Source organism: Phaseolus vulgaris, chromosome 3 (assembly GCF_051622355.1).
Source record: "Phaseolus vulgaris cultivar YP4 chromosome 3, ASM5162235v1, whole genome shotgun sequence".
Classification (NCBI taxonomy): domain Eukaryota; kingdom Viridiplantae; phylum Streptophyta; class Magnoliopsida; order Fabales; family Fabaceae; genus Phaseolus; species Phaseolus vulgaris.
Genome location: NC_143500.1, coordinates 43,257,147 through 43,274,775, shown reverse-complemented (window position 1 = coordinate 43,274,775; position 17,629 = coordinate 43,257,147). Strand labels below are relative to the sequence as shown.

The 17,629-nt window shown below is 34.2% G+C and overlaps 2 protein-coding genes across 3 annotated transcripts; both read right to left on the bottom strand.

Annotated features, from left to right (window-relative positions):
* Window positions 1–783: 783 nt before the first annotated feature.
* LOC137807812 (HIPL1 protein) lies at window positions 784–4,559 on the bottom strand. Of its 2 annotated transcripts, none has more exons than XM_068608623.2 (7): window positions 4,267–4,559; window positions 4,013–4,170; window positions 2,833–3,639; window positions 2,542–2,755; window positions 2,100–2,278; window positions 1,599–1,840; window positions 784–1,319 (listed from the first exon to the last, which is right to left on the bottom strand). In XM_068608623.2, the coding sequence occupies exons 1-7, from the start codon at window positions 4,355–4,357 to the stop codon at window positions 923–925; spliced, it is 2,088 nt and encodes a 695-aa protein (XP_068464724.2). In that variant the 5' UTR covers window positions 4,358–4,559; the 3' UTR covers window positions 784–922. The 2 variants fall into 2 exon arrangements, with proteins under 2 accessions (XP_068464724.2, XP_090155658.1); XM_090299532.1 differs by having other exon boundaries at window positions 2,856–3,639; window positions 4,267–4,502.
* A 5,445-nt stretch (window positions 4,560–10,004) lies between these two features.
* ELF5 (proline-rich family protein) lies at window positions 10,005–15,740 on the bottom strand. Its single transcript, XM_068608622.2, has 9 exons — window positions 15,318–15,740; window positions 14,856–14,949; window positions 14,054–14,139; window positions 13,072–13,121; window positions 12,915–12,984; window positions 12,712–12,793; window positions 12,190–12,602; window positions 11,020–11,553; window positions 10,005–10,354 (listed from the first exon to the last, which is right to left on the bottom strand). Exons 1-9 carry the CDS (start codon window positions 15,396–15,398, stop codon window positions 10,136–10,138), a joined length of 1,629 nt encoding a protein of 542 aa, XP_068464723.1. The 5' UTR covers window positions 15,399–15,740; the 3' UTR covers window positions 10,005–10,135.
* Between the last annotated feature and the right edge of the window lie 1,889 nt (window positions 15,741–17,629).

The window sequence follows — 17,629 nt, the reverse complement described above, 5'->3', positions numbered from 1 at the left end:
TTGAAGAAAGTGAATGATGAAAAAAATGTGTATTCTACTATTAATTGTCCTATACTGAAGATAAAAAAAAAAACCCCATTTTAGCATTTTGATTGATGATTGGTTTTGATTGGTGTATAGATGAAATTAAGTATTGATTTCCTTGTGTTGTCCCCTTTCTCTGATTAATTAAGGACATCAATTGATGAAAGCAATTCAGTGTCAGGTTGAACAGTATTCTTTTGCAGTGAGTTGTCAATTCTTGAATGTTCAACCTGATTTCACCTCTACAAGTAGTAATTGCTTATCCAGCTGTACCAAACCGTCCCAAACTATTAGGTCACTCCAAAACTGACACTTGTATGGACCAGATTGTCAACATTTGTTAATTGCTGCCCACTCCAATTGCTGCAAACACCTTAGTTGCTCAACCTCAGTTCAATGATGTCTTTTCAAGAATAGTAACACTATTGAGTTGTTGGACTATGGCATAAAACAGCTAAGACGCGTAAAACACCTTTCAAGGTTTGCACTTCACCAAGCTCATAATTATTGATGAAAGTATGAAGAATTGGCCAAAATTGGGAACTTGTAAGCTGCAGCTGGAGTAGCACATTATGTGCCACATTTAATCAACTAGTCCTACTAAACATAAGTAATATCCTGCATATTTAGACTCTAGATTATATTTTGCATACTTCAAACCTTCAAGAAATTTCATCCACAGATAATATATTTTTAGCATAATTTGGAGTTTTCAGATCATAGCAAGTTTTAGAAATGTGCCCTTCAGCTCTTCTTTCAAAATACGTGAATCCTAAACTAGAACGTTATTATTTCATGCCAGAGTGATTCAATAGCTGCAATGCATGTAGATATACATGTGTAACTAACATGTGAAAACTAACTTCCTATTGCAATGTGAATTATTCACAAGGCAACACTACACAAAATCTATGTAAAGCAACAAAAAGGATGAAAGATGCAGAAACAGATATCCGGAGAAGAAGTTACTACAACAGCTTGAATGAGATGGAGAAGGGGAAGAAGGAGGAGTGGTCGTTGCCTTTTCCAGTGAACAAGTGTAACTGCAACGGCTTGGACGAGCAACACGGTAAACACCAGTGCTTGCAAGAATATAAACATCTTTGTTGTTGTCTTCACCGAATGAAAAAATGTAGCCCAGTGCTGGAAGGGAGCTTCCAGGGACTGAGTCACATTGGATAGGAGAGTCATGTGCACAACTGAAAGGTATTCTGGTGGTGCTGAAATTTCCACTGTTTTGGGGATCTTCAATGGCTGTCCATATTGCACCAGCATAGAGATCAGTGTACAAGTACCTGAAAAAACACTGATTAATGATAAACAATGTGGATTCTTCAAAGTTCTATAAAAGGTATTTAATGTCACTATCATTTTAATTTCTATAATTAAGTAATCAATGAATACACATGTTTCTAATTTGAAATAGACATATTATAATTATTCTTTAGTAGGAAACATTAAATATCGATACTCATTGAACTAAAAATATGTGTCTTGATAAATTATAATTTGATATATTCCTCAACAGAGAGTTTCTGATTTTCCTTACAAACTTAAGAAAAGTTTGTTTTTACCTTCCATACATGCAAGGATCAGTCCTAGACCGATAGACATATCCACCAGTGACAGATGCAGATTCTTCATTCTTGTTTACTTCAGAATGGTTGTATCCAGATATTGGGAGAATTGGATTGATGGAGTTGAGGGAGGTGTTGCCACCAGGTGACTCTGTAGGAGTGAAAAGATAGGGTCCCTCATAAACACGCCAACCATAGTTTCCACCCTTTGTGATGAGATCCACCTCCTCATAAAGATCCTACGAATCAATTATGTAATATATTCCACTTAATTTTTTTCTGTGGCTCTAGTCATGTCAGATTGTGGAGTTCTGATTTCTCAAATGCTCAGTCTATTGTGGCTTGAAGTGCATCAACACTTTCAATATATGCAGGCTAGTTAATAGTAATACTTAACAGCATGGTACTCACACTAGAAGAGTTAAATTACAGATTGCATTACAGTGCTGTATAAATTTAACTACCATAAGATTTATTTTAGGATTAGCACTGACAAACCTGTCCAGCATCTGCACAAAAAAAGTAGGAAGGTCTTTCTGAATCAAAACTGCATCGCCATGGATTTCTTAATCCCAAGGCCCATATTTCAGGTTGCAGATCTTTATCTTCACTGAACGCATTATCCTTAGGAATGGAGTAGCTACCCCAAAGGCCAAGTTTGCTGATTTCTGATGCACCTGAACATTTGTTAGATGTCATTCTCAAGAGTGAGGGAACAAATGATATTTAGCATTCAATAACTTTACAATGTGTGTAGAAACAGAGAAATGAAAAAAGAATAAACTTCACATTTTCTATTTATCAAATCACCGTGCTACAAGATTCCCTAGGAATCCATTCTACTTTATGGCCACTATTTAATTAATTAAATGGTAGAATATTTCACAAGAAGTCATCAAGCTTCTAATGCATGGTAAATGCTTTATGATGTATAACTCACTTGGAATGTTGTTTATATCAAGCCTCATAATCTTTCCAAGCAATGATTTCTTGTTTTGGGCAAAGTTGTATGGATCACCTGAGCCTCCACCATCTCCCATCATGAAGTATAAATATCCATCATTAGGTCCGAAGAGTATTTGGCCTCCATGTTGAGATATAAAAGGGAGGCCCATGGTAAATATCCTTCTCACTTCTACTGGTTTAGCACTTAACTGAAAAATCAAGAACAACTTGGTCCCTGAGTTAAACTTATTATAGAAACTACTTTTATGAGTATAGAGATGTGTACCGATGATGGCGGAGATGCAGTACCATTTGCAGTATATTCTGCAATAACAGCTTGATACTGGCATGGTTGAACACCATTCTCATTTCCCATCTTTGATGGATCACAATCAACATTTGAATTACAAGAACATACTCCGTTACATCCAGACCACTGATCCTTATCACAGTTAAATGAAGCAAAGAATCGACCATTGTTTGTAAAGTTTGGATGAAATGCCATTCCCATCATTCCAAGTTGAGTATCAGAATAAACTTGGTCGGTTAGATCAACAAAGGGACTTGACACATCAAGTTCCAATTGTCCTCCTGATCCCTCATCAGGAATAGTTGCCAGCCAAACCTTACCCATTTGACTAGAGAAGAATGCGCGATTAGAGCCATCAGGGTGAGCAACCATATTGAGATAAGATCCATCCCCAACTTTCTCAAGGCACAAACCATGAGGGGTGTTCATAGGAGTTCGAGTGTTATTTAGTTCAACAGGTTCCCCCTCAAAGCAAACTGATTCACTATTGGAGGCTCCACCAAATGCATTACAAAAATCTGTTTTTGATTGCCATAATTCAGTTAGTTTGGTTGCATTGGCGTTATTACCCGGTGTTCCTCCTGCTTGGCCCTGTAATGAAGGGGAAAATGGTGAGTTTATAATTGACACAGCTTGGCATGTGTCCCATACTTCAGAGCAGAAGTCCTGCACTGCTGCTTTTGACTGAGAGGAATTTCCAGGGATGGTCGAATTGCAAAGCACGGGAACTGATCTGGGAGTGGATTGAACAGTAAATAGCTCCGCCGAAAAAGGGTCGCATCTCTACAAACAAAAGAAAGTTAGACAACACAGAACTGCAGCATGCAGGGCAGAACTTGTTGGTTGGTTTTGAAATATAAAACAGTGGTTGACAACATCTGAAAAGCTCACGCGACAATTTAGTCACTTCGTATGACAAGAAAAAATTAACTTTGAAAGTATCGAGTGAAATTGAGCATACTTTTGAGCCTCGATATGAACACGTGTCCAGATATTTATGACGTAAAAATCATTGATAGCAGTGAGTCAACCATGCAGACCTTGAAATATGCTGCTATGGCCCCTACGAGAGCGACAAAGAAAAAAACGCTTTTATTCATTTTTTTCCCTCTACATACTATATGGTTTTGTTTGAGTAAACCAGAACCTTACTTACCGCACAAAGTATAGATTTCAAAATGGAGGCACAGCCAGGATCAGATGCATTCATCAGTTGGAATTGCTTCTGTATCCCTTCATCTTCTGTGGAATGGCAACACGTGCTGCCATTGTAAGGGCAAAACCCGATCGTGGTATTGAGGGTAAATGGTCGCTCTACAAAAAAAGTAATAAAGAAAACAAAACCATGTACATTCATAATGAAAACAAAGCTCAAAAAATTAATGGCAAAGGAAGAAAAAGTATGCAGACCTGAATCAAGGCATAGAGGAAGTGCAGTTGAAGAATCCAAAAGCAGCAGGAAGCAAGAAAGCATGAAGCTGATGGGAAAAACACCCTTCATGGCAGAAAAACCAGTTGAAAGCGTCTGTACTTTAGTTCACATACATCTCAGAACATATTACAAGCATTAGTGGTTGCCTTGTGAGTTGACAAACGAAGGAGGAAAATAGTGTTTAGATGAAAAGAGCTTCATTTTTTGACTTTCTGCCTCTTACGTCTTGTTTCCCCTCCAAATCCATTTTTTTTAATGAAATGGTCTCTTTCAATCTGTCTTCTTTAATTCAACCCTCTTAATAATATGAAATAAAAAAAATGGTTTTGCTTGATTTTCTGTGTGGCTGTGCCTTCACTTGTTGAAGAGGAATTGAGGCATGAAGTAGGTGGTATCTACTCTCTGAAGCAATTGACATTTTGACCAATGACTACTTAAAATATGAGAGACGGCTAAGAGATATACTGAGCACTGGTAGAGAAAGTGGTTAATTTACTTAAGAGGGGTGAGTCTTCTACATGTTAAGATCGTGTCAAGCTATAAAAAAAAGCTAAAACTAGTTTGCATAAATGAAGATGAAGTTGTGTATTCTTAATATAACTTTTACTAGATAATAAAATTTTATAACTTTAATTAATATTTTAATAGAAGTCGTGGTACTCAATTTATAACGAAATCGTTGAAGTTTACCACGAATTTATATTATATAATAGAGGTGCCTTATATTCATGAAATTGAAATGTAAGATGATTTGGAATATATATATATATATATATATATATATATATATATCACCTGAAATTAATTTTATTATTTAATAAAACTAATAATTGTTGATTGTGTGTTATAAATTAAGAGAAAAAATAAATTATTAAATAATATAGTGAAACAGTTGAAAGAAGGAAAAGAAAAACAAAACAAAAAATTGTAGGATTTCTTTTTAACTAACGTGGAAATGAAAATATTTTTTATTAACTAATTGAATCTGTATCTTGAACATTGCTGAATGTTGTTTATAACAATAGCAATTTCTTCTGAGAAACATCCACCCTGCCAAATTGTTATAACCCAAGCTAAGCTTCCACGACTTCGTTATAAAATGAAGTCAGGTGACAAATTGTATTAAAATATTAATTGAAATTGTTTTAATTACTTATCTATATGTATATGTATGTAGAAGAGTATTCTCTTTATTATTTTTGAAATATATAATAAAATACTTTTTGTCATTTTCTTTTGGTTTAATTACCTTTTTCGTCTTTATATTTATAGCCAATAGTCAATTTGGTATAGTGGTTTTTAAAAAATTCAATTTGGTCTCTAAGTTTTTTAAAATATATTCAAAATGGTTCTTTCTGTTAAATATCACCAAACGGCGTTACATGGTGCTTATGTAGCAGACACGTGTAAGTTACGAGGATTGTGCTTACATTTACTTTGGTGAATACTGAATTAGGGTTTAGGTTATTCAAATCGGGTTTCGAATTTCTGATTTAGGGTTTCTGATACGAGGATTGCTCCCCTGGTTGGATTCTGTGGTGCGCTTCCCTGCTTCGATTCCATTCGAAGGTGTGCTCCCCTCATTCGATTTTGTGGTGCGATCGTGAGTTACGATGGTGAGCTGCGTTCCCATGGTCGATTTGGAGGAGCGATTATGTGGTGCGGTCCAGAGGTGGTGAAGGGGCAGCGATTGCGATCCAGACCGTGGTGTCATTTTGTGGTTGCTCCTTTATAAGGTTAGTAATTTTTAACTTAGTTTCAGAGTGGTTCTGTTTTTTATTACTTTTAGAGAACATATACAGAGTAGTTTATGATGTAGGGTCCACCATGTGCAACATTTTTTTATGTGTGGTCCAACATTTGGTCTCTGACATAATTTTGTGATGTGTGGTCCAACATTTAAGTGAAGGTTTGGTTTGTAATTTGTTTGTTATTTGTGGTCATATGTATATTTATATTTCACAGGAATACCTTTTATAAAGTCCATATCATGAAAGAAGGTTATTTTCAACTTGTGGTCCACCATAGTGGGATATTTTGTGATGCGAGATATGTTGGTGGTGATACATCAACATGGTCATGTGACAGTGATAGATGGAGTTACTTTGAAATAGTTGGCATCCTAAAGGAGATGAGGTTTATATCAGTACGGGAGATGTGGTATTCACGTGGAGGTTGTGAAGAGTTAGAAAATACATTGGAGGTTCTGGTTGATGATGGTGGTGCAATAGAAATGTTGAAAATTGCAAATACACATGGTGAAGTTCATTTATTTTTAGTGCATGTTGTTTCAGATGCAGAAGTGATGTTGGTTTTAGGTGATGGAGTGGAAGCCAAAGGTGTGAAGCTGATGTTGAGGATGGTGGTGGTCCCGAAGGTCTTGAACATGATGTTGAGTATGGTGGTGGTGTGGAACCCGAAGGTGTTGAACCTAATGTTGAAGATGGTGGTGGTGTGGACATTGGTGAGCATCATGGTACGAAGTGGGTGAGGAAGATGATGAGGAGGATGAAGGTCATGGTGGTGGGCATGCTTCAGAAGATTCTTCTTGGTTAAGGGAAGTTGAATTTATTGAAGGTGAAATTGAAGTTCAGAGTGAGGGTACTAGAGATAAGGGTGAGGTTGACGGTGAGGGTGAGGGTGAGGGTTCTACAGATAAGGGTGAGGGTACTACAATTAAAGGCGATGTTAGGCATAGACGCCGAAGTAAAAGGCGGGTCAATAATCCTATTGAAGGTTTAGAACCAAATTGTACAGATGATTTGCATGATTTGGGTGTTGATGACGATGAAAGTGAAGGAACCTTTGTGAATGATAGAGGGTTGTCAGATACAGCAAGGTTTATTACAACAACAACACACAACCCTACTAACAACATCTTTATCCACTTTCTTGACATCTTCAAACGCTTTTCCAAGCTACAAATCTTGTTTCTTTGTCTAGCAATAGTTTCATCTTTGTCATCCCCAATGTCTTCAATGCACTTGCACCATCTAAAAAAATTGCATCCCATGTTTACGCCACTCCTACTCTGTATTAGACAAAACCATAAGCAAAAAGTCAATACCAATGCATTTTTTTTTCATAAGCCATAGTTTAATACATCTCACCTTATACTTTGGACACCCCCAAAATTGCCTCCCACAATTTTTGACCGTTGTTGCGGTTCTCAAAACCGCAAATTCCCCACAATCGCAAATGGGAGCAACAAAAGTCGTCCTACTCCCACCACCATGACTAGAGTTCGATCGTTGTTGTTGCACTTCCATTCGGTTACAGCTACATGATGATACAGATGCAGATTTATATGCACAAATTTCCACCACAAACGGAACTACACCCACGAACGAATCACAAACCACAAGATCGCACCTCCGAATTCACTCGCACCATAGAATCGAATGACGGGAGCACACCTCCGAATGGAATCGAAGCAGGGAAGCGCACCACAAAATCCAACCAGGGGAGCAATCCTCGTATTAGAAACCCTAAATCAGAAATTTGAAATCCCCAATTTGAATAACCTAAACCCTAATTCAGTATTCACTAAAGTAATGTAAGCACCATCCACGTAACTTACACGTGTCTGCCACATAAGCACCACTTAACGCCGTTTGAGGACCATTTTAAATACATTTTAAAAAACTTAGGGACCAAATTGAATTTTTTAAAAACCACTATACCGAATTGACTATTGGCTATAAATATAGAAACGAAAAAGGTAATTAAACCTTTTCTTTTTTAGTATTCATTTCTCATTTTTTTTAATTTTATTATTTGAAAATCAAAAGTAACTTTTTTAACAACTTCTTACTTCACTCTCTATAAAAAAAAAGCTTCTCACTTTTCTCTTTATAAAAAACTTATCACTTTTCTCTCTATCAAAAACTTCTCACTTCTCTCTCTTTCTCTTAATTGACCTTAAGTTACAATATTAATGTATTTGAAACTTCATTCTCTTCTCTCACATTCTTGAAGAGAGAGACATTCGTTTCTGCATATACTTACTCTCACCCTCATTTTTTTTTGTCTATTTTTTCTGGTTTTGTTCTAATTGTTTCACATTCTTTACATGCAGTGCATTTTTGTGTATAGTTTTTATATTGGTTTGCAGTTGTTGTTATTAAAAGTATAAAGTTTAGACCCTTGATTAAATTAAGATGAGTGACTATTCGTCCAATGCACTCTTTACTCCACTCCCCCTCACTTGTTTTGTTTCCTTCACTCACAAATGAGTAAGTTTTTCAAAAAAAAAAATCATAAAACACTACAATCCTAAACCTAACACATTTTGTTTTATGCATTTTAGACATCCACATGTTGTTGTTTATTTTTTCACTATTTTTTCCTTAAATTCTTTTTTTTATTAAAGACTCAAATATTATCTTTTTTTTTCTTATCAAAATCACTAAAATGATTGTTTTATAAACATTAATTATTCACTACTTCCTTTTTCTATCTTCAAAGATAATTTTGTTAAACCTTTAAAACTTAAAATAAGATAAATATTTTATTAAACTTATTTGTATATTTTTATTTTACTCTCAAACTTCTTTAATAATCATTAATACAGAGAGTCTCTATGTTTCCTCCGTTAGTATTGATAATACATTTTTCTTTTACTTATTTTTGTAATAACTAAATCAAATTATCCTCTTACGTATTTAACCAGATAAAGCGTGTGAGGGAACTTCTTGGGATTTCCTTATAAAGTAAAAACAGGTCAAACTATCTGGTAGTACGGTTTAGGGTTAGTCAAATATAAAATTTGTTACTGTGTAGTACGGTGTTTACAGGCAGCACTGATTTCTGATTCAGTGACTTCTAAATTCGATGGATAATAGACCGCAAGCAGTTGGGATTAACAGTTGTCGGATAATTAAAATAATGAAGAGAAGAGAGAAAACCATTGTAAAAAAAGCTGTGGTATCATTAGATTAGCACATTTTATTGGCCAAGTTGTCATATCATGTCATGTTGTATTGCAGTAAGTGGTGAACTCACTCATTTAAGTGCCTGCTGTTCAGTTTATCCCTCTAATTCAGGATTCACAAAATAATGAAATATACTTCTTCCAGCTTGACCTCAAGTAAATTATAGGAAGCTGCATTATTGTTCATCAATAAACTAATTGGAATTTTTACATCATTAGCCACACAATAATTGCCCTGATTGGATACTGTAGCAAAATTTGTTTAGTTTTCTGTTCATACTCTCCCAGATAACTTCTCTTAACAGAAAAACAACCTCCCCTTTTTATTCTTATTACGTGCATCCATGGCAATAGTTTTATGTTTTGTTGCGTCCCATCTATCGCGTAAGATTTAAATCATGTTGTTATAACCTAGGTTAGATTATAGTGCAAATTCAACATAAAAAATCCATGCCCATTATACTTCCAATATATGAATGCATTTAATAAACAATAGTCTACTAATACTATAAATTTTATAAATAAAAAATAATTTGTAATATTTTGTAATTCACTTTTGCAGATTTAAAAAACTTATACTAGTTTACTTTAAAATGTGTTGCTAGCTAAATCTTCACCTCTTTTTTTTCTAAATTTAAATCTGTTTTATATACATATATATAATGTAAGTTTTTTTAAGTATCTAGACAACATTGGTTAATAATGAACATTATTTTATTAACTAAAAACGACAGTCTAATTTAAACTAGAGTAACAAAGGAGAAAAGTTAGAAGTCACAAGAGTGTACAAGATCTGGATTAACTTTCATCAAGAATAAAAAATTGAGTGAGGTCATGACAGTGAATATTTGAACATATGCAAATTCCATTGAACACATACTTCACCATTAACCGCACCGCCACTTGTGGTGATCTCAACCATCAAGTGCACCAAGGGCTTTCATGTCCTCCAAGAAAGCCGTGTATGAGTCATCAATGCTTGGTGCTTTTGGAGCTGATGACGAGCTCACCGCCTCTGACTTTACAATAGTTGGCCCTGATGTCCCAGAGACAGTCCTAGAGGTTGACACTGCCGGTTTCGGTTTTGTTTTACTCATTGCAGTTTCTCTTCTCACTCGCACAGATGCAGGAACCTAGTAAAAAACAAGATAAAGCCGCAATTAGAGGAATACACGAGATATTGAAATATAACAAAGTGATTCAACTTTAAAGTTCTCAGTTATTAAGAGTTCGGGATAATGTTATACTGACAACTACTAACTAAATAACCAGTTCACAATCACTTATTTAAAATCTTGTCATAACATCATTGAGTAACCAAGATATTATTATATTATTATTCTTATAAAAGAGTTCTTAATTGGTTATATATAGAAAAGGAATTAGGAAAATATTTTGTTTTGTTAACTTATTTAGCAGCTATTCCTTCCTCAGAGGCTCAGACATAAATTCAAACACACAGGTAACATTTCTTCTCATTAAGAAAAGCTGTTCCGTATGAGTATGAGCAAATGCACATATAAATCATTTAGTTGTTATTACTTCGGTTACATGATAAGATATCAAAATCACTAAATGCAGTAGCAAAAAAAAAGATACCGCCAGACTTAATTACAGTATGATGGCATTAACATTGTTAGAAATCAAGAAAGCTTATCATCAAAACACAACAGAAATAAATTTACTCAAAAACTTGGTATAAAATTAAGGTATAAATAAAAAATATAGATCAGGAAAATCCAAAAGCACAAAATTCAAGAGCCAATACAAAAGAAAGCCAAAAAGTCCCTGAACTTACCATAGCAGTGAGTTCTGGAGTGTGTTGCGCTAATGGCCTTTTAACAACAGTAGAAGCAGCAGATTTAACATATGATGGTTTCGGAGGAGGGGGAGGCGGCCTAATTGCCATATGATCCTCTTCCTGGAAGTTTGGAGGAGGACCAGGTGGAAGTGGAGGCCTCATCATTGGAGGAGGACCAGGTGGAGGGCCATATGGTGGTGCCATAGGAATTATGGGAAGCATCATTCCAGGAGGTGGTGCCTGACCAGGGAGTCCTGCCACAGGTAAAGGAGGCCTCATGTCAGGTGGTGGTGGGGGTGGTGGGAAACGGGATATTCCTGGGGGTAATACATCAGGCTGTAAACTTGGGATTAAATTGGGTCCTGGAACAGAAGGTTGTTGCCTTGGAGGAGGATGCCCGGCAACCATTTTTGGAATTTCCTGGTTTGAAAGTGAATTCTTACTCTCCGTAGAAAGCACGGCACCATCAGACTGAACCATACCAATTTTTGGTGGCACCTGATTAGGTGGAGGAGGTGGAGGGAGCTGCACCTGCATTTTAGTAATTGTTACTGTCCAAGAAGCTTTTGTTTTGGAGAATCATACCATGATAAATGTATATACTACCTCCCATCTATTAAGCATGAATATCCAAAAACCTACCCATCAAAAAAGCATGAATTACCAAAAAGCCAGAGGCACGACTGAACCCAAGACCAGAACACATACAAGAAAAAACAACAAATCCAGTTCCTTTTTGGGTCTTAACCATAACCATTACAAAATGTCTCTAATGTGTCCAAAATCCAAAATATGCTTCGCAATGTTTCAAAACAAAGAAAATAGGTTCTGAATAAAGCTAAAGCATGATAAAATAGACTGAAAAATTTAGACAACCTTATCCACCCTTTACAATCAATCTTTGATACTTTCAAAAATTGAAAATATGTCTATATTTTCTGTAAAGCATATCAGATATGATTTTAGTATTTTATTCAATATTGCCTGTCATCCCCATCCTACATTTTGAAAAATCACTGTATCTGAATACTTAATCATTTTAGATACTACTACAGCACCAGTGAATGCTTTCAATATATCTATAATTTCATGTCCTTCAATGCCTTTACAATCAGGTCATGTCTTTACAGATAAAACAAAGTCATTTATTTAGTAAGACAAATCTACCTGACTAGGATCCTTGGAAGGTGAATCATCTGTTAATGCAGACTGATTTCTCCCTTCACCTCCACTGGTGCCAGGTGGAGGCGGTTGAGACTGTTGTAAGGGAGGAGGTGGAGGCGGAATAGGACGATTTGCAACTTGATCTTTAGGTGGGGGACCAGGAGGTGGAGGCGGCAAAGGGGGTGGTGGTAATGATGTGGACACAGCACTAGCAGGCTTTGGAGGCATGGGAGGGGGAGGAGGCAATGGTAAAGATGCAGGTAAAACAGTGCCATCTGCTGAACTTGCATTGCTACCATCAGGCAATGGAGGCGGTGGGGGAGGTGGAGGTACAGCTAATACATCATCCTCTGTCTCCATTTCCATGGATGATGCTGCACCACTAGATGAAGCACCAGACAAAGGAATTCTTGGTCCTGCATTCAAGCACAATAGTTGACTGATTAGTGTAGAAGATGTCAAACCAACATTATTTATAGATCCATGATTTTACAACATAAAATATGAAAAACAAGCTCAGCATACCTATAGATGATTTAAACATAGGAGGTTTCCCTGGTGGTGGAGCCCCAGTGGGGTTTAACGTAGGATGGTAATAAACAGAATCCTGTAGAAAAATCAGTAAGGCACCCAACCATCAATCACAGCTATGCCAGTTTAGTTTGGAAGGAAGAGAAAAGGAAAACATAAAGCATGCACGCACAAACAACTTAAATCTTAAATCCTACCTCGGGCTTTGGGTGTTTAACCCTCTCTTCTTCTTCCGCAGTTGTTCTCCTTCGAGGAGGCCCCAAATGACTGCCAAAAAGTCATCCTAGAATGTGTAAACCACAAACACAAATAGGGAATAAATCTATATTTTAAAATGACAAGAAAAATCTTCACCTGAACATGACTGGGGCCTCACCCTTCTCCCGCATTTTCTCTTCATATTCCTATGCAAGAGGGATTAGATCTAGATCATCACAATTAACAATTGGCAGAAACCATTTAACTAAATAAAGCATATACTCGTATAATATGTTCAAATTTTGAAGAATGAATTGTCAGTCTCCCACTAGCTAAACCAGACAGTTTCTACTACCAACACAATATTCAACTCAGTTCATGAAGTTTCCACTTACACTAAGCACATGTTTGGTTTGACGTTGGAGTCTTGGATCTAAGTTCTCAATGTGAAAAATGGAAGCTATTTAAAGTAGCTTCAGCTAGAATGTGGATAATGGACCACATTTGCCTTGATCTGGCGTGAAACCAAACATGCACTAAGTTTTCATTTTCCTTGTTTGTGACACTCAAGCCGTAAATTATAGTGAAAAAACAAGTGTCTCTCAAAAGACGGAGATTAACAATGACCCACAATAGTGTGTAAATAGAAACAAATTGAAGACTATAGCCATGACCACACAACCTTTACATGTGTCTAAGAAAATATCAACCTAAACTATCATTTACAGATTGAGATAAACACGGGAGGATGCTGTTTGGCTACTCTTAATGAGACTTGCCCGTGACAATAATGGTTCATAAGCCAATGTTCTTGTTAAGTGGTTTTCAAAGGCACAATTAGCAATCAATTTTGCACAAAAACAAATGGATTTTAACCACATCAGAGAAAAAGATAGTAGAGACTATAAAGAACTGAGAGATATTTTGCATCATACAAGGGCACAGTTGTCAATTCTGACCTGGACTATGAAATAATGATTATTTTCATTCATTGATTAAATATGTTTCTATATACTCCATAACAAACTAACATCCATACATAATTGTGTACAGAACACAAGAACCTGATAATCTGCAAAATAATATTGAATAATAGAAAAAAGTGATCCAACAGAAAGAACATATAATAAGTTCTTACCTTCCTCTTCTTTAGAACAAGATTAAGTGTGTCTTGTAGCTGTCTCTTCTTGTGCTTTCTTGCTTTATCCAAAGCACCATCAGCCTCTGCCAAAACAAACAAAGCACCGTGAGTTTGAATGGTAAAATCAACCTAAAAGGCACCATACTTAATTTGTAATTATACAACTACATCCCAGAAAACAACTATAGTCATCACTGCACCAGATGAGTCCATGTATATGCAGTAACATTATTTCCCTTTTCGAGTTTGCAATTATCTTGTAGAAGAAGCAAATGCATAACTGTTTATGTTTCATACCACAACATCTACATTTATAAAAATAATTGCAAATGACATAACTTTTCCATTGGACATGGACACATAGATCGTTGTCCATGTTCCATGTAGACAAAAAGGGTATCCTTCAAGGATAAAAGAAAATTTGTACAGAATTCAAAAGAAATTCCCTAAGCACTTGAATGTCATGTTTTGATTCACCGTGAGCATTTGAAAGTTCACCAAATTTAATTTGAATGTCTTGCTAGTCTGTACAAATCTAATTAACTTGCTCTCTTTCATCATCACACTTTATTTGTGAGACTAACGGAAATTTCAACAATTGTTCCTACTCCCCGAAAATGGGTTCTCACATTTACGCAGACTGAGAGATTCATTCAAACAACAACTACCAGATGCACGACCAAACAGTCCTTTATCAATGCTCAGTAATCATTTTGCCATAATAATAATAATAATGAAAAGTGAAAGAAATTATATTGCATTTTACAGCTTGCCATTGAAAAACAAAAGCACGACTTACTCATCATCTCCAAGTTCTCAATCTGCTTCTTCAACTGATCAGGATCCTTCTTCAAAATCCCCACCTCCCTCACTTTTTTTCTTTCCTTCTTATTCTATTGATCAAAACAAATAAAAAAGGTGTCAAGGATACAAAATCCGACCATGAGCTGAATTCTTCGAAAACACAAGCAATACATAACAAGAACAAACACTTTAAGGAACACAGAAATCAAGGCATATTAAGCTAAGTTCATTTGGTTGAAACTAAAACAGCTCCTTTGTTATAAAAGCCTGTTTGCATCTCTTTCGCATTATCAAATTCGAAGAAAAACTACTTGCAGTGTCAATCAATTAACAGCGGAGCATGTGAAAGGGTAAAACAGCAATTAGGGCAGGGATAAGAGAAAAAGGGGAATAACAAAAAGACATTAAAAGCGAAAGAGAAAAAAAATGGAGTGCGGATTGAGGAAGTGAAGAATACCCTCTTCAATTCTTTCTTGCGAAGCTCCTTCCGGTAAGCATCGGTGGGGTTCATGACCTTGCCACCCTTCGTCGTCTTCATTGTGGAAGACTGAACCCTCTCTCTCTCTCAGAAGCTCCTTAATATTATTATTCCTCTTCCGAAATCGAAACCCTTTCCCCCTTTTCGTTGTTTCTCTTCTGTCACGATTTCAAAAATTGGGAAAAAACACAAACAACACAGGACCCTTCACGCACCCACTAATGTTTGTAATAATTATAAGAATATTAAATAACAATGTGTTAGAATGAGGAGGAATGAAACCAGGTCCAAACAAAGCCCGGCCCACTAACACTATCGTCTGCTCTTCAGCTTATCCTTTCCGCTTCTTTCTCTAAATCCTAAGAACTCGTTTACTTGTAGATATGATAACATAATTATCCTATCAAATTCTAAGTAGATAAGATATTTATTTTTTCTATTTTTTATTTTATTTTATCACTATAATTATCATATAGATATGATAAGATAATTGTCCTATCATTATCTAATTAGTTATTTGATGTAATGGAAGATAAACATTTATATATATATATATATATATATATATATTTATTTTATTTCATCACTATAATTGACTTGGTAGAATAAAATAATTTATCTCTCTTATAATAACACAAATATACATAAATTTGTAAAAAATTAAAATGTTATAATATAAACTTATAGTTTGATTTTAACAATTTCAAAATATATATATATATATATATATATAATCATAATAAAAATAAAAAATATAGATATATTCTCATATATTGTATCATGATAGATATTATAACAACTACTATCATGAATGATACAATATTTTTATACTAACTACTTTCATTTAAAAAGAATAGTTGTATTTTTTCTATTATGATGTTACTCTTGTTATCATTATTAGTCTTAACATCACTACTATTTTTCTTCATTATTATGATGTTACTCTTAACCACTATTATCATCTTTGTCACTGTTCTTATAACTTAGAAATGTTGTCAATTTTATTGTTGTTATCTTAATATTGATTGTGTGTTTATCCTTATAATTATTCCCATCATATCATCGTTTCTATTTTTACTCGTAAGAAAATAAATAATAAAATTAAAATTTATCTTATTGACATTGCATCATACTTTTATTTTACTTTAATATTTTATTCTATGATATTGTTTCTAATAATTACTTTTGATATTTTACTTTTATATTTTATTATATGATATTGTATTTTAACCATTAAGTGGGATTAAGTTCTTCAATTAGCATTTAAGATATTGTTTTCACAGCATATGTTATTCAATTACTTAGTGAACAATAAGAGTTTTATTTTTTTATCTTTAAGATATAATAATTTTATTGGATAATGTAATTTGATTGTCTATTCAAATTTTCATCTATTTATTTTCAAAAATATTTAATTCATTGAGAAAATGTTTGATGCAAGGACAATATTTAATTTAATTCAATATTTAGATTAATCAAATATTTAACTCAGTACAATATTTGGTCTTGTTAACCCATGGAACAATAATTTTCATATTTTTTTATCATTTGAAAATTTTTGTTATGAACTCTTCCGTTCAAAATGCTTAGTTTTTAAGTTCTACAAAACTATAACTATGATAGAAATATCAACTTGTTTTACATTTTATTTATAACTTGTCTTAGAGATAAAAAATTATACGAACCAATTTGAACAGTACGTACACAAGGATCCACTCACTGTATATTTTTTTTTAAACATAAAGATTGATATAATAAAATCTCAAAATTTATTTTACTTTTATAAAAAACAGCAATCAACTCTGAAGACTGAAAATATATATATATATATATATATATATATATAACTAAGCAAAATAATACGAAGCAAGTTACTAATTTGATTACATAAAGGGTTGGTATTTATAAATAAAAAATAAAAAAAATATATATATATAGTTACAAGTATGTTTTAATGAAATAAAAATATTGTTATGTATATAGTTGCTAATTTCACAGTTGCTAATTTTTATGCATATGTATAATAAGGACCTAAGTAATTAGATGATTCAACTTACAAATATTTTATATTTTATGGTTTTAAAGGAAACTATCATATTATATTATCTTTCGATACTCATATTCTTTCATAATATTTGTGAAACTCTTATTTTTTATAAGAGTCAAGTCATTTGTCAATTGTTACCTTGTTTTTTTTATTTAAGTTTTTTTTTTTTAAATTTTAGGCGGTATAAATTACATTAACATTACTTATAATATTTGTATCCTCCATTTGTGTCTTATATACGCAG